Consider the following 21,793-nt stretch of genomic DNA (forward strand, 5'->3'; position numbering starts at 1 on the left):
TTCAGCCTCCAGGAGCTTGTGGGTAGGGAATTTGATAAAACAAGGATGCTTTGCCAGGCTGTCTTCCTGCACCCAGGCTTTGGCTCATGGGGGCCTGTTCAGGGACAGAGACCCTTCTCCCTCGGAGGGGGGGGGGCAGCCTCAGGCAATTCCAGGGAGGGAGGGGGGAGGAAGGAGGGGGAGAGACACTGCCCTCTCCTCACCACCACATTGCCGAGGACTTCCTGCAAACGACTCATTTCCGGTCTTAACGAGCACTGTTCCAGGTTAAAGCCTTTTCCCCTGTGGTGCTTTAGGTGCACCCATAGGTCTGGAGCTGGCACAATTTATTGGGGCTAAAGAGGCCTCAGGCCAGGTGCGTGCCAGCCCTCAAAACTTCAGGCTCACTCACGCACTGCACTCCCAGGCCTTCACCATTCTTACTGTCTCCGCATTTCTGACAAGCTTGGCTGCCCAAGCCCACTACACAGGGTGGCGCAGGAACAAGAGTTACAGCCACCACAGAAAGCAGACATGCAGCCAGTGTAGGACTCGGGCAGGCTGCACGGAGCCGGCTGGCCCAAGCACTCAGGCAGCCCAGTCCCGGGAGCAGGGCCCGGACGGCAGGCCTTAGTACCTGTGGGGCACGTCGGGTCCCAGCACAGCTCAGGGGAGGAGGCCACAGCTCTAAGAAAAGGCAAGCGCCTACTCAGTGCCCTCAGTTGTGCAGGGAAGCAAGCTTGCAAGACCTCTGGAAGGTGACAGTCAAAGACAAGTCTGGGCCGCTACAGGCTGGAGAACCACTGGGGCACACAGACCCCATTGGAGGCAAGGAGGGTGCCCCAGGACTCATTTCAGCCCTTATCAAGAAATCACCTCCCCATCAAAAAACCCCTGTGTGAGGACCAGGAGGAACCGAGTTGTCTCAAAGGAATCTGACTCGGATGCTCTTGATACTTTCTAAAACCGCACTCGCTTCTCGGGACCCCTCTGGAATCGGGGGTCTTTCTTGCATCAGGAAAGCCAGGGTGCAGCGGCTAGTTCTCTCCCCCATGGGACTGGCTGACCCTGGCCTAGGAGGGGAGGGAGTCTCAGATAGTACCAGCCACCCACACATCCTCCTGCCAGCCCCCTAATGAAGCGCCTGTGGGCTGGGCACCCACCTGTTCAGACCTTGGCAGTAGCCGATGTCGGGATTCCGCCAGGAGAAGGCGAGCAGGACGTTGCGCAACTTCTGGATGCCTTCCGAGGTGGGGCAGGAGTAATGCCTGTTGTTGGGCAGCGTCCGCAGCAGGTCCAGCTCGATCTGCTTGGAGGCCGGGTTCTGCTTCTCCAGCGCCTTCTGAAGCAGGGCTTGGAAGTACCCCGGCTCCGCGCTGTCCTTGAACTTGCGCGTGTGAAGGTCCACGCACCACTTCCACACCTTGGAGCGGTGCTCGTGGGGGATCCCTGCCCGGATCAGGTTCTTTAGCTCCGGAGAGCACACCATCTCCCTGTTCATCGTGCTCGCAAAGAAGTTTTCCCACTTGACCCCGGTGGAAACCTCCTGATTATCCGTGAGGTAGAGAGTCTTCAGCTCCAAGGCTCGGACTTTGGCTACCAGCTTCTCTTCCTCATCGTCCTCGGGGACAGTCCTAAAGCCATAGATGTCGTACTCACTGAAACGAAAGGACACGTTACACTGTTGGCGTCTTAGCAGGAAGACCCAAGGAGCAGAGAAGCGGAATTCGGGGACACATACGTGAGGCGTACCAGTGGGAATGACGTGCCCGTGGAGAACGACCTGACCGGCTGTTTCTGGCTTTGAAGATGGAGGCAGGGAGGGAGCCATGGAGAGGAAGGGACGCTGTGGCCTCTAGTAGCATAGAGTCCTGAGTGGGCAGCACAAGGCACCGGGAACCCTGGTTGCCAACAACGTGGCTGAGTTATGGAGTGCCTTCTCCCTGAGAGGCACCAGGAAGGAAGGCAACGTGGGCACCCGGATGGACCCCGGGGCTGATTTCTACACCTGATCTCGGCCAAGAGGCTGTAAAATCAATTCTGTGTTAGACTTGCGTCAGACTTCATCTGAGCTGCTTTCAAGCCCCCGTGTGTGTGAATGGGCCCTCGCAGCAGGCAGGCAGACCCGGCGCAGCGGAGGGTCCAACTCCCTTGGAGAAACACCCTCCCAGGGAGACAGGCTGTGCTGGCCATTGCAGTCCAGGCTGTGGGAGGGCAGGCTGGCAGGTTCCTAGAGGAACAGGGCAGTGTGGCACACTCGGGCCACGAGGTGCTGCGCAGCGGGAGGAACCGCTCAGCAGCCACGACCTCTACCCAGACAGACAGCATTCTGAAAGGAACACTGAAAGAAGAGGGTGAGCGCAGAGAGATAAGCCTACGATGGCCCTGGAGTACCAACCAGCAGCATCTGCTGGCGATGCATCAAGGGAGGCTTCCAAAGTCCACAGAAAAACAGAACTCAAAGACAAGGGAATCTTCCCACAAACTCTTGAAGCTACACGGGAAATCAGACGATGCCTGGCACTTGTTTTTAAATGTGCCAGGGAATCAAAAACAGTTGGCAAAACATTAGTGACCGTTAAAGCTGAGAGGTGTCAAGTGGAGGATCCGACTGCTGACCCTGCAGCTGGCGGACGGACGGACGGACGGGTTGTCTGCTCCTGCCAAGAGGGCCGGCCTCAGAAGCCTGAGCCAGCAGGGGTGACAGACTCCACGAAACCCCGCGGCCATTCAGTGCGACAGGCAAGATGCCCGCGGCCACAGCACATTTACAAAGCTGTCAAATGTCTACTTTGAAGTGAGGATTCCGGAATGTGGAGAGGATAATTAAAACACTATGCACTTGCTTTTATTTAAACACTTATTTTATGTATTTATAAAACTAAAATTATTCTGTTTTACCTAAAACTTGCCAGCGCTTTCCTCCTACTAGTTTTCACTTAGCTCTTATGCTGTGACTGAAAATATAACAAAGTAACTAATAAAACACACAAACTGTTGGCCAGCTGACAAACGTGATGCACAACCGTAAAGGCTTCCCTCTACAATGTGAGCTAGCGCTGCCGCTGGGTGTGAGTCATAACAGCACAGCCCAGAGCGCTCTTTCTAACCTTCTTGCTACTGGGCCGTGTTGACTCACTCATCTTCGGCAGTTGAAGGGTTCACAGGGGAATTGTGTGAACCGTATTGCCTCCATCTCCCCTAAGCGCTATTTTCTTCATAACAATTTTCTCTGTTTTCATTTTATTTCAGTGCATCGTGGACCACAAAAAATTATCCCGGGGCTGCATGCGGCCTGCTCTACTGGGGCACGATGGCCTGGGACCGACATGCTGCCAGCGGTTTAGCTGCCCAATGGAGTTTCTTACCCCATACAATCCAGGGCAGCCAGAATCTACGTAAAATGGAAACCTGTCAGGGAAGGAGAATGTGAGTATTTTCCAATAAAATGAGGGACAGAAAAGCGGCAAGGTGGAAAACCTGTCAGAGGCGGGAGACTTTTGAGACCCAGAAAATAAGACTCAAGTCCTATCGAGTCTGACTTTTATAAGTTTCACTGTACTAATATCCACTACGTTGCATGCTTGAAATTTCCATAAAACATCTTTATACTTTTTATGCCCTGGGGGATGAGGTATAATGTTCCCTATCAGAATATGATGCTGAGGTCTCCGAAGTGAATCAGGGACACACACGATCCACAGACAGAGTGGATACTGGGCTCATATCTAATTCTTGCCCCAGTCTAAGAGCTTGTTCTTAAGACATGTCCCTGCTCAGTGCTCACCCTCATCAGGAGGCCACTGAAGGTGCGGGTGCTGCAGCACATTGCAGAAACCAGATACCACCCAACTATCGGGAAGAACAGCGTCTGGGCTTGTCTTAAAACAAGCAACCATCTAAGCGAGACTTAGTTAACTAAGTCCACTTGGAAGAAGCACACCAGCTTGGGTGAGCCAAGGACTTGCATAATAAAATCCGCATCGGAAGGGGAGAGCGCTATTTGAGCTAAAATTGAGAATGCTTGGCTTGCAAGAGCCTGCAGCCAATCCATGTGCAGGTTCCCACGCGGCTTAAGCCTCCAGTGAATTCCTCCTGGACACAGTCCAGGGACGTGAACAGCCTCGTTATCAGACAGGTAACATTGTAAAGTCCACTATGGTAGATTCAGTCAGATTAGAAGGTTAACAGTTTACACTTTGATCTTCCTTCTGACTCATTTTAAAGTTGTTTCCGTTTTTAATCTTTTCTGCTTTCTTTTTAAATTGAGGTTTTTCTGTTTTGTGTAGTCACCGCTGTTGGTCTCTGTCTGTCTGTTTCCTGATTGAGTCCTGCATGCCTCTCTGTATATGAAATCCAGGGAGGTCGCGCGATTGTGTCACTAACAGATTAGTAATTGCCTAGGGGCAGGGCAGGGCAGGATGGGGGTGGGGATAGGCAGCTAACAACAAGTAGGAGATGTTCTGAAATTGATTGTGGTGATAACTGCACAAATCTTAATATGACTGAATGATTAAATTATATGGAATGTGAAGGGAAAATCCCTTCTACTTATTTATGAAGTTTGAAAACATACAAAATAAACAGTAAAAGTACAAAGACACGTGGGAAGCATGCACACGAAGGCTGGGGGCCTGGAATGCCTGGGCAGAACCCCTGAGCCTGGGAGTCTGGCTGCCAGGGCTGGGGTCCCGCCTCTGCCACCCACAGGCTGCATGACCCTGAACAATTATATCATTTGCCTCCACCTTTCTTGAGCATGGCTAGAAAAACCCACTTCACTGAGTGGAAAATACCATCCATGTGGGATGCAGCTGGGCAGAGTCCCTGGCACACAGCAGACTTCCACCAGAGTGGGTTTGGGTCAAGCTGCTGCTGCGTACCGACAGCACCAGGTAGCCTTCATAATGCAGACAGTGCTGTGAGCTCAGTGGAGGGAAGGGCCTGCGAGACTGAAGCCCGGCTTCCCCTGGCCCTGGAGACGTGCGAGGTTCAGGCCCAGGGCTACGGGATCAGACTCCGGGTTAGAGGGCACCCACAGAGCGGGACGCTCTGTGAAATACTCCTACATCAAGTATTTCAGGAGTCTCATTTCCCTACACACACACCCCCCAATAGACTATAGGGTACTTAACCAAAGATTGATGGGTCTGGGTGGTGCAGCGCTTGGCTGCTAATGAAAAGGCTCGTAGTTCACCCCACCGGCCACTGCGTGGGAGAAAGCTCACAGAGCAGAGCTGGGCAGTCTGTGAGACAGGTCTCTCTGTCCTGTGGGGTCACCATGACTGAGAACACGCTCGATGGGAACACGGTAACTCGAGATCCCCATGAGCTTCCGGGTTCTGAAAAATTCCCTAAAAATCCAGTTAAGGTTTTGGGTGTGCGCACTGTGTGTTCTCGAGCGCACTCGGGGCAGCAGAGTCTGTGGCTCTCATCAGCTATCTGGTGGGATTTGGACCCGTCACCCAGGTGTTTCCCACTTGGAAAGAACCCCAGTCCCCACTTCTGCTTTCAAACGTGTGTGTGTGTGTGTGTGTGTGTGTGTGTGTGTGTCCCCATCTGTCCCGGGAGAGGCTCCTGAGTCCTTGGAAGCCTGGCTCCTGCTGCTGCTGGAGCAGAAGGGCGGCACTCCTGGAAGTGGGGACCTGGAGTTCAGATGTGGACCGGGCTCCATCACAAGCACACTCTGGGGAGGAGGACAGGCTTGCGAGCACTAGGAAGGGACTTTGGGACCATCTCTGTGAATGGCTATTATACTGCTGCAAAGGGGGGATTTCAGACACAGGATTGCCATGTGGTCCCACCTTTACCTGACAAGATGAGGCTTAATGAGCGCGTGCTCTGGCTGCTCGGGGCTCTCCACCTGCAGAGCGTCCTCCAGCAACTGGGCTATGACATCCCGGGCAGGCCCCTGTTCTTCTGAACAAACGGGCGTCTTCATTTCTTGAAGCAAGATCAAGTATTTGCTTTCTATTTGGCAGAGCTTGGCCTCGAGGCTCGAGTACTGCAGAGAAGGTGGTGGTGCGCGCCACGCAGGGAGACACAGGAAAGGTGAGTTACTCATGCCACAGCACCTGCCAACTTAAAATGGCCTGCCATAGGACACCCTTCCTTCTGATGGCCAGGCATAGGAGGTGCTGACAGGCAGACCACCAGAGGCCACACACAGAACAGTGCCAACACACAGGCCCCATGCCAATGACAAGGACCAGCAGTGGCCATCTCATGCTTCACCACGTCCCTATGACGCTGCCACCCAGACACGCTCCCACCTGCCACTTGATCCCCCAAAATAAATGTACCCCAGAAAATATTCAGGGATGATTTAAAGACTTTCATAAGCTACTAGAAAGTGCCTGTAAATGTAATGTTTGGGGTGTCCTGACCCTCTGCAAAGCCCTATCCTGCACCTTTGTGTTTGTCACTGAGTCACACAGCAATAACACCATTAGAACCAAGTAAGCACAGCCCTCAATCTGAGGGGCTTTAGAACTGTCCTTTTTAAAAATCTCTGTAAATGTCACTGAGAATGCACAGGCCTAAGTAGAGCTTAAGGCATTTGTCTTCAGCACAGACAAAATGGGCCTTAGTCCACGGCACTCCCTAACCTCAGGGCTATCTGAGACACCTCGGCCCCCACGCCCCTCCAGCCATGGTCGGAAGCATGTCCGTGGGCCTGGGCTCCCAGCCATGCCCTCCTGCCTGCCCTGGGAGACAGACTAATCCAGCGACCCACCTTGGCCGTCAGGTCCCGCTCTCTCCGTTCTGCATTCCGCCGGAGGGCTGAGAGTTCCAAAATCTCCTTATTTAGAAATTTGTTTTGGGTTTTATATCCCTGAAGATTGTCCTGTGTGGGGGAGAAAATCTGTCACTCCACACTGGTTGAATGTTGCTTATTATCTGCAGGGCCCCCCACCCCAGCAGCCCCGTGAAGTAAGGGCAGCTGCTGAGGAACTGAGGGCCTGCGTGGCGCTCCCCGTAGGTGCGGTGGCCTCGAAGCTGTGCTGCAGAGGTGGGAGGAGCTTGTCAGTAGTGGTGTGTCTACTTGGCCGACCACAGGGAAGACACCCGCACACGGCTATGCACGCTTTGATCTACCCACCCAGATGCAAAGTAGTGGTACTCCAAGCAGTCTCCTTTGCTTATTTCTTTTTAACTACAATTCCTTTTTTGTGTATCCCACTTATAACGAAAAGGCTGTACCGAAGTCCTAAGGGTTGCACTTAATAGTTAATTAGCACCTACATTGTACAAAGGTGTTGAGGGAAGAAAATTTTGCCAACTTCTTCACACTGATTAAGATTATACACCTATAGAAGAGCCGAAAGGTGCACATACAATCTATGTGGCCTTCAGTTCAGTACACCGACTGTTACCTTTGCGCGTTCACTTTACCTCCTACGGGACATGCCATGGCCTGAGTTGTCTCCCTCTAAAAACCTGTCAACTTGGCTGGGCCCTGCTCCTCAGTGGCTTGGCAGTTATGGAATGATTGCCCATCGTGGTCTGGGAAACCAGGGTGGGACGAGGCACCCTCACTGCAGTGTGAGGGGAGCTGCCCTTTGCTCTTACGAGAGATGGATGAGGGACGGGTGCAGACCCAGGTGCCTGCACTGGGAAGCTCCTAGATCCAGAGGAGGTTGGTGTCTCGACATGCTGAGCCTACAGATTTGGAAGTGAGATAAAGGACCTTCCTCCTACACCGTGGGCCAGAGAGGAAGCCTCCCCGGAACTGGACTTGAGAGAGTAGCCTGCTGCTGTGACAGCACCCCATGGCATTTCTGTCTGGCAGCACCTGGGGACTAAGAGAGACCTAACAGGCTGGTGACAGGCTCTGTCAACTCCACTGCCATTCAAGTCCAGCAGCAGCAGATGCCACACGAGCTAATTTTATCTCTTAGTGAAAGGGAGCTAGATTAGGGACAAAGGGGGTGTTGTCTCCCCAAATGCCTGCGCAAGTGGAAATCAGCTAGTAGGGCCACAATAAAAGGGATGGAAGGAAATCAGGCACGCTCATTAGACATTTTTGGGAAAATCTAAACTGGGCATCCTAAAACCAAAGTCACACTTGCCTGGGCCCAGGTGAAGGGAAACCTGGACCTAGAGTTTGTGTTCCGGTATTCTGTTCATGTGGTCTTATTTGGTTTTTAATCGGGGGAGAGTGAACGCAGTCCCCCATGACCACAAATGATGCAGTCGAGTTCCCCACCCTTGGGGAAGTCGCAGGGCTCAGCACACCCGGAGGGCAATGGACGAGCCTCGCCCTGGGAAAACCACCTTCGTGGTCATGGCATCTCCCCTGCCAGGTAAGCATGTTGACGTGGTTTGTGGTGCTCCCCTTAAGTGGCCATTTTCGGTCTCGAACTTTCCCACGGTAATGCCCCAAATGTCCCTTTCCCTCATAAAAGTGGCTTGGATTAGAAAAGTGCTTCTGCCACGTGAATTCTTCCAGCGTTGAGAAGCAAGAACCGAGGTACAAACCACCCCAGAAACCTAACATCAGGACGTGGAGCACGGAAAATGAAGAGAGCCGGAACAAAAGGGAGCTTCCATGTGACCTGCTGTGAAAATGCCGTCCAGCCAAGTCCTGATCATTGACCTTTCCCTCGCAAGGTGGCGCTGATGACGATCACAGCAATCGCGACTCCCGACAGCTAGGGAGGTGCCTGGGGGGTACCGGGCCTCTAAGGGGCGCAGTAACACTAGGGAGGTCTGCACTCAGAATCATCCACCATTGAGGGCCAAGGGGCAGCACTGACCCGAGGACAAGGTTCAGAAGGGTCAGGGGAAAGGGGGGCTGGAAACAGGAAACCCAGGGAGGAAGTGGGAGAAGCGGGGGAACATTGGGGAGACCTGCAACCTCATGAGACAAAATGTGCATGAACTGGTGAATGGAAAACTGATCTGCTCTTTGACCTTCACCCAACTCACAACCAGCCAAAGGAAGCAGGCCGGCAGGAAGAAGGAACACAGCTGAGCGCACCGCTCCGGGGGCGGGCGGGGAGGCAGTGCTAAGGACCGCCTGTGCTGCCTTCTCCAGGCCTCACTCCTACCCACGGAAGAGCCCGAGGGGCGAGCAATATGTCTGTGTCCCAGTGCGCACTTCCTGTTAGCCACACAGAACAGGGCCAAGGAGACAAAGGGAGCAGTCCCACACAAAAGGGAGGTGGGGACCCTTCCCCCATGCCTCCCCAGCAAGGAGAGGTGAAGGGCAGATAAGCCGCCTGCCCTTATCAATGGAAGAGAAGGGTGTATGTGTGGGGAGACAGACTCTTCACCCTACTCTCCCAATAGCTGAAGGGACCCTTGGTTTAAAAGCCTGGGGGCAAGGGCACAGCATTAACCCTGTGGGCATGTCTGGGAAGGGGAGGTGTGCCCCAGAGAGCCAGCCAATGGCAAAGACCCTCTGAATTACCAGCCAACGAGGGAGGTCCGCCATTAACAGGAAAGCCACCCAGCTTTTCATTCTATGGGCCCTTGGATGAACTGGGGGACTGGGTGCTCCAAACCTAAGTACCTCCTTAGTGAGCTCAATCCTCCTTCCACTCTTTTTCTCTGACTCACTCTGAAGTCCTTCTCGGGAGCAGGGCAAGAACTGGTGGGAGAGAGGCTCGAAAGCTTGGCTCCCGGTAATTTCTAACCTACATACTGGGCTCCAGGAAGCCGGAGTCTTCTTTGCTCTGGGCTGAGTCATGGGCTGGGCATTTGCACGAATGAGACACCAACACGCAGGACAGACATCACAGACGAGTACGTAAGGCCGCAGTCAGAGAGGGCTGAGCCCGGAGTCAGCGATGCCGGCCACAGACAAGCCTCAGCTGAGGTGCTCCGACAAACAACGGTCAGGGTTGCCCAGGGCGGGAGAGGAAGAGCTCCTGGATCAGGGCCAACCCCTGGCAGAAACAGGCAGAGTGAACCACTCATGGCCACCCTCCAGGACAGGGTGGAACTGGCCCTGGCGGGCTCTGAGGTGGTACATCTTCATGGGAGTAGGTCGCCTCATCATTTTAGCGAGGAGCCGCCGCAGGCTCTGAACTTCTCACCTTGAAGTTGGTAGCCCACTGTGTGGAACCCACCACACCACCAGGGCCCTCACTAGGATGGCAAGAATCTGTCTTGCTTAAGAAAAACAAAAACCAAACGCTATCCAAATCAAAGCCCAGTGTGCTTTTAGAGCACAAAGGAAATGCTAGCCAATCCCATAGGGCAGGAACCCTGCCGGGCCTCTGTCACTGTGATGGCACAGGAAGGAAGGACGGCAGGAACATCATCGAAGGAGGCGAGCGGGACCAACCCACATCTCTCCCAGCTGTGCCCCCAAGAAAACACATCAAAACGCCTACTTCTGTGAGCGCTCTCCCTCCTCCTCCCTCTCAAAGGAGACGAGGGGGTAGGGGGGTTTGAGGGGAGAGTCTCCAGCATCCCAGAGTCCCCCTGTCCCTCCCCAGAGCACTGGCGATAACAGGCCCCAGGCAGAGCCGTGTCAGAGAACCGAGGTCACTGCCCGGGCAGGATTTATCTGCTCCACCTGGAGTCCACAGGCCACAAGCAAGTCACCTGACAGTCATTTGCCTTCTTCATGAACTGTGACAACACTTTAGAAGAATCTGGATAGAGTGGGAGAAAAATGTGAAACAGAATTTAAAATCATTTTGAAAAGAGAAGGCTTACTAGTCTGAGTGACTGGGGGAACAGTTGAGATTACAGCTCCTAGTCACCGTTCAGTCTAAGAACAGAACTCGTCCCAGTGGCTCAACTGCCAGCAAACAGGCCTCTAAAAGGAGCCCCAGGAGGTCTGCCTTCTTCAGAACCATCAACCACTGAGACAAAAGGGCCACAAACGCCCAGGGGCAAAGTTGGAAAGGCAGGAAGGGGCAGGAAAGGAGAAATGGCACTGAGAAACACAAGGAGCAAGTGGGAGAGCGGTGTGACACTGTGGGGACTGCCATCGTGCGAACTGCTGGATGTAAACCTGATCTGCTGTGTGGACGTCACCCCGTTCACTTTCCAAAAAGGTGTATCCCTGGTGGGCTACATAGAGCATTCCGTGTGCCCCAGGCTGTGCTCGTGACCAAACCTGACCACTATTGTTTTCACAGCACATAAAAGTGTGAATCAATGAGATGGATTTTCTATTTCTTAATGAATTTTAGATTTTCTCATTAATCAGTCCTCCGACCACACAGATTATCCTCACCTAGATGAGGTCACTGTGGGTGACCAGATAAATACTGTGCCATGGCACCATCACTGCAGCTTTCAAACGTACACTCTGGAATATCTTCAGGACCCCGGTTCCGTCTCCTGCTAGTGCATGAAAGGCACCACTGGGTGATTCGCTGTGTTCACCAATAAACCACACTGGGAGGGGGACACACCTGCAGCCAGGCAAGGAAGACTCTGGGCTCGGTGAGGCCTGTAGCTCTAGCTACACCCAATTCTCCTTGTCCCAGAGGGCCCTTCCCCACCTGCAACCTCCCCTGCAGGGTCTTCTGAACTGGCTAAACCAGCGCTTACACCTTCTCAGTGGCCTTGCTGGCCGGCCTTCAGTGAGCCCTTCCGGACTGCCAGGCATCTGCACAGGCCGATGGTCAGGGTACCTCTCCTCCATCAGCTGGTTGCCACTGCAAGTATGATTTAGTCACCTTTGCTCAGGAACCAGCCTCCCACCAGTGCCAGCCTAGGGACCCCACTGGGAGTTGCACACCGCCTCTTCTGAATGGGGGGGGCACCGACTCAGCAGTCCCTCCCTCCTGGCTGCCTGGGAGCTGCAGTCCAGCCTCCAGACACTGCTCCTTTCCCAGTCCCATCGGGCCTGAGGCAGTCTGTGCAAGTCAAGTCTGAGTTTGCCAGTTGGTGTCCAGAGAGGGCAGGGGCACCCTCACAGGTTATGTGGGCCAGCTCAGAGTCTCTGTGGCACAAACAGAAAGACGGCCGAGCGGCCTGAGAGCAAGACAGAAAAAGGATTTTCCAGCAACGGCAACATCACTGGGTGGAAAGTTTCATTTTCCACGGAAGCCCCGAGAGGACTAACAATGACTTGGCGCCCTGTCCTATAAACCTGTCCAAAACTTACACAGACCTCAGCTACTCCACTCTCATCCCAAATTAGCCCACAAAGCCAACATCTCTAGGGCGATATTCGTGGACTTGGCTTCTTGTCCCAATAATCGGTGCCCCGCCACCACCCCCACCCCACCGTCTTACTTTCAGCCTGTCCAGCTCCAGTTGGTCCCGGCTGGCAAGAGTGGCAGAGGGCGAGCTGGGCACTGGGGTGGGGGACGGTAGGCTGCCCTCGCACTCGCTGAGCTGCCGGGAGAGCTTGATGATGACCTCGTCCTTGGCCTGGATCGTCTCCATCAGCATGCCCAGCTGCTCGTTGAGCTCCCCCACTTTGCTCTTGAGCGTCCGCACTTCCTGCTGAAGGCTCTCCTTCTCCAGGCTGAACCTCTCAAACTGGCTGGTGAGGCCCCAAATCTGGTCATCCTTTTGGTGCAGGAGCGCCAGTGTGTCCTTCGGGACCCCCTCACACAGTCGGCTGCTCGTGAAATACTTGTCATACTGGGAAGACCGCACAGTCTGCTGGAGCAGCCGCACAAGCTCCTGGGAGCAGAAAGGGGCATGGGGGAGAAAGAGAGAGAGGGAGGTGAGGAGAGGACAGAGGAGAGGGAGGGGAAGAGGCCCTCTCAACTCAACAGAACCACCCCCTGGCACTTGAGGAAACACAGAAACGTTACTGGAAACATCTTAATAGTGAACTTCCTCTTGAAGGATCTCAGAAATAGAAGGGGACAGGGGAGATACTTGCTCCATACAAACGGTCTGTAGAGAACAATAAGAGGAAACAGGAATCATAAACATGCACACTGAAATTAGCAACGGTTCCTGGTAAACGCTCATCAGTTAAAAAAATCAGATCGTTAGAATTTACTGGACTCCCGAGCAATTAATGTGCAATTAGGTCTGAATCGGTCAGAAGGAAATGGTGCTGTTCAACACGATGCAGAAACACTTTCGGGCTGCAGGTATGCCCAGAGTTGCGGTCGCCGGGGCAGGGCTGGGCTCCCGGGGGCTCCTCTCCGTGACAAGCTACCCAGGCAGCAGTGATGGCGGCCGTGGCAACAGGAAACTTTTACGGGCATACCACTTTCTGGGAAGCAAAACTGCCCGTGCCCCCCAGAGATTCTGAGAAACAAACACTTGCCTTGTCGAACTCCTTGGCCGGATGATGTGATAGAGAAATTAAAAGAAGACAAAGTACCTTCTGGCTGGCTAGGTCTTTCTTTAAACGGTCCAGCTCTTCCTGCTGGTTCTGCACCTGCAGCTGCATGTCAGAGGCCGGCTTGCTGACGCCGCTCCCAGCTGAGGGCCCCTCGGCTGAGGGGTCACCGCTACTGTGCCGAAGTTTGTACGACCCAATCATGTCCTTCAAGGGGCGCCTTCCTTTGTAGGGAATCCGCCCAAAATCAAAGGGGAATCCGGAGCCACTTACTCCTACCGGAAAACAAAACTGGGTTTATGAGCTCAGGCCTGGTCTTGGGGCAACATGAGCACCCTCACCTCCCGTGCCACCCTTCCCACCCCCTGGAGCTTGGCATCAGTCACCGAGCACGGGAGCTGGGCTGCCTATGGCTGCCCCGGGCCAGACAATAAGCAGCACAACCACACTCGGGGAAGACTCAGCAGAACGGGGCCCTTCCCTATTAGACCACATCATGTGATCACTGTGAAAGAAAACTTTCTCTGGTGGATTGCTCAATCTCTGCTCAAGAGCAATGAGGAAAGGCAAGCGGTGGCCAGGCCCGAAGGGAATGATACCCTGTACTTCTCAAGCGTCTTTCGTAACCCGAAGCTGCCTTTCTAAAACCCTTCCTCAAGAGCTCAGCCCTGTACTGTGTTCCCCGTTCTGAGCACTTTCCAGACTGCAGAGAGGAGGCACTTGGGTCAGGGCAGAGCATGGTGCCCCTCGCCCTCCCAAGGGTCCATGGAGCTGAACCGATGGTGCTCCCCTCCCTGGGCACCCACCTAACAAGTGCAAGGGTGCCCTCTGACCAGGGCTGCAGAGGCACACTAGGGCGCTTGGGCTCCCAGCTCTTGCTTAGTTGTTGTTAGTTTGAACACAAACACAGATGTAGGGCTTTTAAAATCTTATACAGGATTTGTTCTGGAAAAAAAAAAAGGTATTTAAAAATAATGTGACTCCCAGGAGAAGGCAATGGGGAGAAGGGTGTGATGAGTGGATGGCGCCATGGATGGGGGAACAACTAGGGAGTGGAACCAGCATCAGGGAGAGGTGAAAAATACAGAGGCTCCAAGCCCGTTCTAGCGTTGATGGACTCAAAGGGATGCTCCACACGCACTGTAGCCCCAGACACATGGAGCTCTGACTCCATTCGTGTGGTGGGAGGGCCCGGCACGGGCTCAGCAGTCACCCCAGGAAGCAGGGACAGTAGACAGTGGTAATCTCTGGGGGAAAGGTGGGGAGGGCTGGATGAGGGCAGGGCAGCAGGGGCTGGCTCCCGAGGTGCTGGTACAAGCATGCCCGGCAATATCACTGAGGTATAGCACTCCCGGTCCTGTTTCTTGGGTGCTCGTTACAGGGTGTGTTTGCTTCAGGAGAGTTCATCTGATGCCACTTTCCCAGGAGCCTTCGTGGCACAGTGGATTATATAGGCCACTAGCCCCAAGGTGTGCAGTTCAAACCCACCAGTTGCTCTGTGGGAGGAAATGAGGCCCTTTGCCCTGGTAAAGGCTGCAGCCTTGGAAACCGTTTGGGGCAGTTCTAGTCTGTCTTATAGGGCAGCTGTGAGTCAGACCGACTCCGTGGCAGTAAGGTGGGTGCTTTCCTGACAACAAGGTTACTTTTCTGTAGGTTACATACGGATATTTTTTAATGGAGGGAAAATTCCAGGAGAACATATAAATTACATAGATTCCAATGAGTTATATAGATTCTTGGGGCCACTGTAGGAAATTCCCATGACTCTCCAAGATTCGAGCCCAGAGACATTTCTGTCTCTCCATGTCTCCCCACAAGTACCTTCTCAATGGGGATCGGAGCCAAGCCCTCCCAGGCCAGTGAGCCCTCACTGCCCCTCCAAGCCCACTCTCACACCCATGTCTCCCACGCCTCTGCCGGACTCTCTCCTGCACGCTGGGAACAGCATGCTTATCACAGACAGTCAGGCCCTCTTCCCCCAAGAAGCATCCCATGTACAGCAACCCCTCTTGAGTGCGCCCTCATTGTGCCGTGTATCGGGTAAGGGGCACATCCACTGGCCCAGTGCGTCTTCCAGCCCCCTGCTGTGGGGCAGGCACTCTGGCCCAAGTCGAGTCACTTGGTCGTTTCCGGGTGACAGAAAACAAACACTTCCCCAGCATGCACTCGAGGGTTGTAGTGGGCACAGGGAGCGTGCTAAACACCAAAGAAACAGAGTGACAACATCCAGAAGGTGGGAAACTCCTCAACACACAGGACCTTGTGACCTCGTTTCTTTAACAAATATGACAAGGGGCAGGGCAAAAAGAAAAAGGAGAGGAGGAAGGAGGGAAAGACAAGTAGCTGTTTAAACGAACGGATGCTAAGAAGACACATCAGCTGAATCTGAGGCATGAACTTGAACCTTCAATACACAAAGCGACTGCCAACAGACATTTATGTTGTTGTTGTCAGGTGCCATCAAGTCAGTTCCAACTCACAGCAACTCTGTGCTGTACACCGTACACCAGACGGAAACCCCGCCCGGCCCACGCCATCCTCACACCTGTGCTACGTCTGGGCCCAGGCTGCAGCCACTGTGTCCACCCATCTCCTGGAGGGCTTGCCCCTTTTCACTGCCCTCTGCCAAGTATGATGTCCTTCCCAGGGACTGGGGTCTCCTGATAACACGCCAACGTGTGTGAGACAAAGTCTTGCGGTCCTCGCCTCTCAGTGGCATTCTGGTTGGACTCCTCCGGGAAGATCTGCTTGCTCTTTGACAGCCCACGGCAGCCCCGCCCACGTCACCAGCACCAGTCAAACGCACGGCTGATCCGTTCAGCGACTTCGCTTCAGTTCCCCATGTGCCTGAGCTACTCTGATTAAAGGCGAGCTTCAGGTCTCCTCCGACACCCTCTGTGACCTTCGCTTCCCTCATGAATGAGGGTCTTAATGTCCTCCCACAGCTCAAGTCTGCCGTCACTCATGTTCAACGAAGCAAATCTGTTCTTCAATGTTCTTGATATGTTCTCGAAATTCAGGTGGGACAGACTCAAGGTCAGAATTGGTGCTTGTGAACTTGTTTAAATTTTCTTCAGCTTTATCCTGAAATTACAATTGATGGTCCATTCCACAGTCAACCCCTGGCCTGGCCTTAGCTGCTGATACTGAGATTCTCTAACATCTCTTCCCCAGAGGCAGCCAACTTGATTTCTGTGTTTTCCATCTGAAGAAATCTATGTGTAGTGTTGTTGAAAATGGGTATTTTCCATGAAGAAGTCATTGCAAAATTCTATCATGCGAACTACAGCTTTGTCTCTATCACCAGACCACATTTGCCAACTATTGTTTCTTCCTCTTTAGTTTCCAACTTTTGCATTCCAATCAACAATTATCAACGCATTACAAAATTGTGTAGGAGTTCTTACAGATATTATTAGTTCCACTGAGGAAGGCAGCTCTTCCTCAGTCAGAATTGAGTGCTTCCTCACCGGAGGGGCTCATCTTCTGGCTCTATCTGACAAGGCTCTGCTTCTAGTCACGAGATGTTCAGTGTTTGACAGTGTTTGGATGCTATCCATACGGTTTTCAGTAGCTAATCCTTCTGAGGTGGGCAACCTATTCCTTCTTCATAATCTGATCTTAGTCTGGAAGCTCTGCTGAAACCTGTTCACTGACATAGCTGCTAGCACACAGCAACACACAGGCAAGCACAGTATGACAGACAAGTGGTGGAGACAGTTAGGGAACCTAGGAATGAAGATAGACTTGTTTGTAGGGGTTATCATGAAGCCGTGATGATCATTTTTTTCCCCTTAGGCCATGAAGTCTTGTAGATACATGCTACAGTATCTATGGAGGAGATAAATGGATATCTGGCATTTGTTTTAAGAACAGCCCAGCCGGTGGTGGACTACAAGGTGGGGCTGGAGTTTAGAGGAGATGCAGCGGAAGCTAGAGCATCCTACACCCAAGAATGGATGTGGGTGCAGCAGGGTTCTTTAAGCCACAGTCTATACTTCTGTGTGTGATTCAGAATTTCCGTAATAAAGCCCTCTTAAAATCAGCACTCCCAGAAAAACACCATGACTTCCAGGTGCTCTTATCTTTAGAAAGCACTTAAGAGCTACGATACTGGACAATTTCTTATACCATCTCATTTTAAAGTGCTTATATTACATTACCCACAATGAGAAAGCAACCCCCCACTGTGAATTCCACTTGCACACACACCTGCTCCCAGAAAGTCGCCCACATCACAGGTGAGGTGAGTGACAGACAGCAGGAGCCAAGTTCATACCTTTGTTTGCTTCGGGAGTCTGCTTCTTCCTTTCCTCCAGCACCAGCGGCTCCTCCAGGTCCTTAGGGCTTGGGTCTAAGAGTTCCCACTCTTCATTGGTGTAGAACCTACTCTTCCGACTCTCATTATGGCCTCGCCCAGGGCGAAATGAAGACATGGAATTTCTATTTAAGAAGACAAAGAAAGTAAAAAAGAAATAGGGTATTTAAATGAAAAAATTGTGAAACAGAACCTGATTTGTGTGTACAGATTGGTTAAAGGACAGAGTTTGCAGGACAGAGTGCGAGAGAGAAAGGGGCTGCAGAGAGAGTGAGCTGCAGGGATCCCTAGGGCCTCAGTCTTGAGCTGAGCCTGCTCAGCGCTTTCATGAAAGGAAACTACCCCAGAGTGAAGAAAGAGGAGAGGAAGGCGGCTGGTCAGAGCACTCCAGGGCAGGTTCAAAAGGCCTAATAATGGCAAAGTGAAGTCCCTAAAGGAGCAGAAAAAATAACGTGAGGAAATAATGACATGAAATGTTCTAAATTTGCTGTAAACTAAAAACTCACAGTTTCAACAAATTTCAAGCGCAAGAATCATTAAGAAAACTACATCAAGGCATATCAAGAGCAAATGACCTAAAACTTATGCCTTAAAAATTTTTTTGAAAATAGAAACCTAATTTTCAAAAGAGAGATATCCAAATGTTTATGGTTCTCCATTTGCAGGATCACACATGGCTTAAGTCTCTGGTGCATTCCCTATGACAACAGACCAGTGTGGGATTATCAAGAGACTTTTCCAAGCTTTGTCTCCCCCAAAGACATGCCACACATTAGAGGCTGTTGGCCAGCGCATGGTGGGAAGTCAGATGCTTAGAGACATCCTCCCTGAAGGCAGGCAGTTGCCAGACAACTGTCTGGGCCCACAAGAGGGGCCCAACCCTTGCTGGTAAGGACAATGGGCTACTTCTCCCTAAAGGCTTGCTGTCATGGTTTGGTTCCTGTAGGTGGGATTTACACCCTACTGATAATGGTTTCTATAGTGAGCCAAAGAAAGGTCAAACCTGCTCAGTGGCATCCAAAGTTAGGCTGCTGTCATGAATCTAGGGTCCATCCATCTTGTCACATGTGTACCCTTATTCCCTCCTCTCCCAATAGCATATGAACACCCAGATCACCCCCCTCCCATTACTGTGTTACCTATAGCACAACCCCTTCCTGTGCCTTTACCTGTAATTAGTGGGCTTGCACACCCTCCCAAAGATATATAGGCCTTGGTTAGCAATAAAGATTTCCCTTGGTCTCTCATGGGCTCCCCCTTCCTCTCCCCATCCTCGCTCCCCTATTCCCTTTCCCCCTGTCCTCCTTCCCCTTTCTCCTGCCCTCTGGTCTCTCTCCATATGGACCACCAAGCAAGGCTGAGGTGAGTATGCTACCATGCAATGTGTCTGACTCCATTATTTCCATCTCTCTTTTATTTCTCATGCTCTCTATGACTTTACTATAATCTTTATATATATTTTAACCATACACTTGCGCCTACTGGACCTGTGATGATGTGTTAGGGGCTGGTTATCCTGACAGACCAGGGGCGTGCATAGGCTTGCTTTTCTAGCACGCAGAAAGCATTAGAAAGTGGACCACTGCAAATGCAGTAAGGTTAAAATTTAATGCCTATCATCTAAATATAGGTATGTGCACATGTAAATATATTTATATAACAATGGGGAAATAGATCTACATACATATATTTATAGGTTTAATAATAAGGTAGCAGATGGACATTGGGCCTCTACTCAAATACTCCTTCAATGCAAGAACACTACTTTGCTCTGATAACCTGGCATTCTGTGATGCTCACCTTCCTGGCATGATCACTGAAGACAAAGTGCGTGCATAAGCAAATGTGAAGAAGAAAGCTGATGGTGTCCCCATATCCAGAGATATAGTGTCTGGGGTCTTAAAGGCTTGCAGATAAACAAGCAGCCATCTAGCTCAGAAGCATCAAAGCCCACATGGAAGAAGCACACCAGCCTGTGTGATCATAAGGTATCAATGGGATCAGGTATCAGGCATCAAAGACCCAGAACAAAAAATCATTATCATTGTAAATGAGGAGGAGTGCCGAGTGGAGACCCCAACCCCATCTGTAGACAACTGGACATTCCCTTACAGAAGGGTCACAAGGAAGAGAAGAGCCAGTCAGAGTGCAGTATAGCACTGATGAAAAATACAACTTTCCTCTAGTTCTTTAATGCTTCCTCACCCCACTATCATGACCCCGATTCTACCTTACAAATCTGGCTAGAGCAGAGCATATACACAGGTAGAAATAAGAGCTCAAAACACAGAGAATCCAGGACAGATAAACCCCTCAGGATCAATAATGAGAGTAGTGATATCAGGAGGGTAAAGGGAAGGTGGGGTAGAAAGGGGAAACAGATCACAATGATCTACATATAACCCCCTCCCAGAGGGGTGGACAACAGAAAAGTTCGTGAAGGGAGACATCCATCAGTGTAAGACATGAAAAAACAATAATAATTTATAAATTACCAAGGGTTCATGAGGGAGGGAGGGAGGGAGAGAGAGGGAAGGGAAAAAAACAAGAAGCTGATACCAAGGGCTCAAGTAGAAAGAAAATGTTTTGCAAATGATGATGCTAAGAAATATACAAATGTGCTTGGCACAATGGATGGATGGATGCATTGTGATATGAGTTGTACGAGCCCCCAATAAAATGATTTTAAAAAATTAATGCCTATCATTTGATCTCCCTTTTGACCCATTTTAAATTTGTTCTAGTTTTTAATAATTTCTGCTTTCTTTTTGACTGAAGTTTTTCGGTTTTACTTTATTATTGTTGTTAGGTTTTATTTTTCCCCTTTATAAAATATTATTTTCTGTATGTAAAATCCAGGATAGGTCAATCTATAGAGACCTAACTAGATTAATGCTTCTTAGTGGTATGGCGAGGAAGGCTGGGGGAAATGGGGTGCTAACAGGGGTGACTCTAAGAACTAAGAAAATGCTTTGATTGTGGTGGTGCCGGTACAACTCTTCTTAATATGACTGAACTACTGAAGTGTATACTTTGTGAATTACCGTATATACTTGAATACAAGCTGACCCGAGTATAAGCCGAGGTACCTAATTATTATCTGGGAAACCAGAAAAACGGATTGACTCGAGTATAAGCCTAGGGTGGGAAATGCAGGATGTGAATTATCACAGAGACCAGAGGGGAGAGACGGAGCGCAGCCACAGACACATCCTTACCAGTTCAGCTGCTGGCATAAGTGAATCACTACAGGTACTTCTGCGAATTGGAGCCATCCACATCATAGGATGGCTCTGACTGGTTAGATGTGAGTAAACAAACATTCAAAGCCCTGCAGTGTCAGCGGGGCTTTGAATGTGCAGCGGAGGAATGGCAATCACCCGTGAGATGCTACACCTCGCTGGGGTACCACTGACCCGTGCATAAGCCGAACTCCAGTTTTCAGCACATTTTTTGTGCTGAAAAACCTCGGCTTATACACGAGTATATACGGTATATACCAATAAAACTGTTATAAAAACCCAATATGATCAAGGGCTGCATTGAAACACTCCCTGGTTAATTCAACAAGACCAGTTACTACTGTGGTGCGCACACAGCTCTTCGCTGATGGAGACAGAGAACAGCTTCCTGGCGGGGAGCCCATGTCCCTCTTGGGCACTGGGCTGCTGCACCTCATGGCTAGCTGTGCCCCTCCTGCTGGTCCAGCTCTCACCAGCAGCCTCGAGGCAGCCCTGGATCGGTGTCTTGTGAAGTGCAAGTACTCGGAGGGCAGCCCCTGGGCAGAGTGTTCCAGGCTTGGCAGAGCGGCCCCCACTGGGCGGCGCCTCCTCTGGGTCTCTGGCTCTCAGCTGCCTGTGGTGTTGCTTGGCCCACATGATGCACTACTGGGCCCACTGCCTCAGACCACTCTGCTGCCACTTCTCTGCCCAGCAGCGGCCAACTCCCACTTCCCCAGGCCTCTGCAGCTAGTTCCTCCTGGCTCCGCCTTCCCCGGGATTCACTTTCCCCAATGAATCAATCCTATGGCGCACAGCTCACACCTCCTCAGCGGCCATGCTTTCTCCTCCCAGAGCTGAGGAAGTTCTGCCGCTCCAACCTGAGGGCTTCCGATGTCAAGCCACTAGGTGATCCTTCCTACCAAGCCAGCCCCAGCTCACTGGCTTCAGTTGTGGCCCTATCCTCAGAACCAGAGCAAGTCATTCACTGCAAACGGGGTTCCGTACCCTGCAACTGTATGGTTACAGACAGTCCTCTCAGCCTCATCCAACAGTCCA

The 21,793-nt window shown here is 51.7% G+C and overlaps 1 protein-coding gene and 1 non-coding gene across 3 annotated transcripts in view; both read right to left on the reverse strand.

The window, feature by feature from the left end:
- Positions 1 to 21,793, reverse strand: part of TBC1D2B (TBC1 domain family member 2B) — a 98,773-nt gene that overhangs the window by 14,119 nt on the left and 62,861 nt on the right. For both annotated transcript variants that reach the window (XM_075535988.1, XM_075535989.1), the window contains exons 4-9: positions 17,478 to 17,641; positions 13,241 to 13,473; positions 12,187 to 12,582; positions 6,716 to 6,826; positions 5,790 to 5,983; positions 1,143 to 1,637 (exon numbers count right to left, since the gene is read on the reverse strand). In XM_075535988.1, the coding sequence (XP_075392103.1) occupies positions 1,143 to 1,637; positions 5,790 to 5,983; positions 6,716 to 6,826; positions 12,187 to 12,582; positions 13,241 to 13,473; positions 17,478 to 17,641 (1,593 nt within the window). The remainder of the gene's footprint in view (positions 1 to 1,142; positions 1,638 to 5,789; positions 5,984 to 6,715; positions 6,827 to 12,186; positions 12,583 to 13,240; positions 13,474 to 17,477; positions 17,642 to 21,793) is intronic.
- LOC142431265 (U1 spliceosomal RNA) lies at positions 8,132 to 8,293 on the reverse strand. Its single transcript, XR_012780797.1, has one exon. It is a non-coding gene; the product is annotated as a U1 spliceosomal RNA (small nuclear RNA).

Source organism: Tenrec ecaudatus, chromosome 17 (genome assembly GCF_050624435.1).
Source record: "Tenrec ecaudatus isolate mTenEca1 chromosome 17, mTenEca1.hap1, whole genome shotgun sequence".
Taxonomy (NCBI): Eukaryota; Metazoa; Chordata; class Mammalia; order Afrosoricida; family Tenrecidae; genus Tenrec; species Tenrec ecaudatus.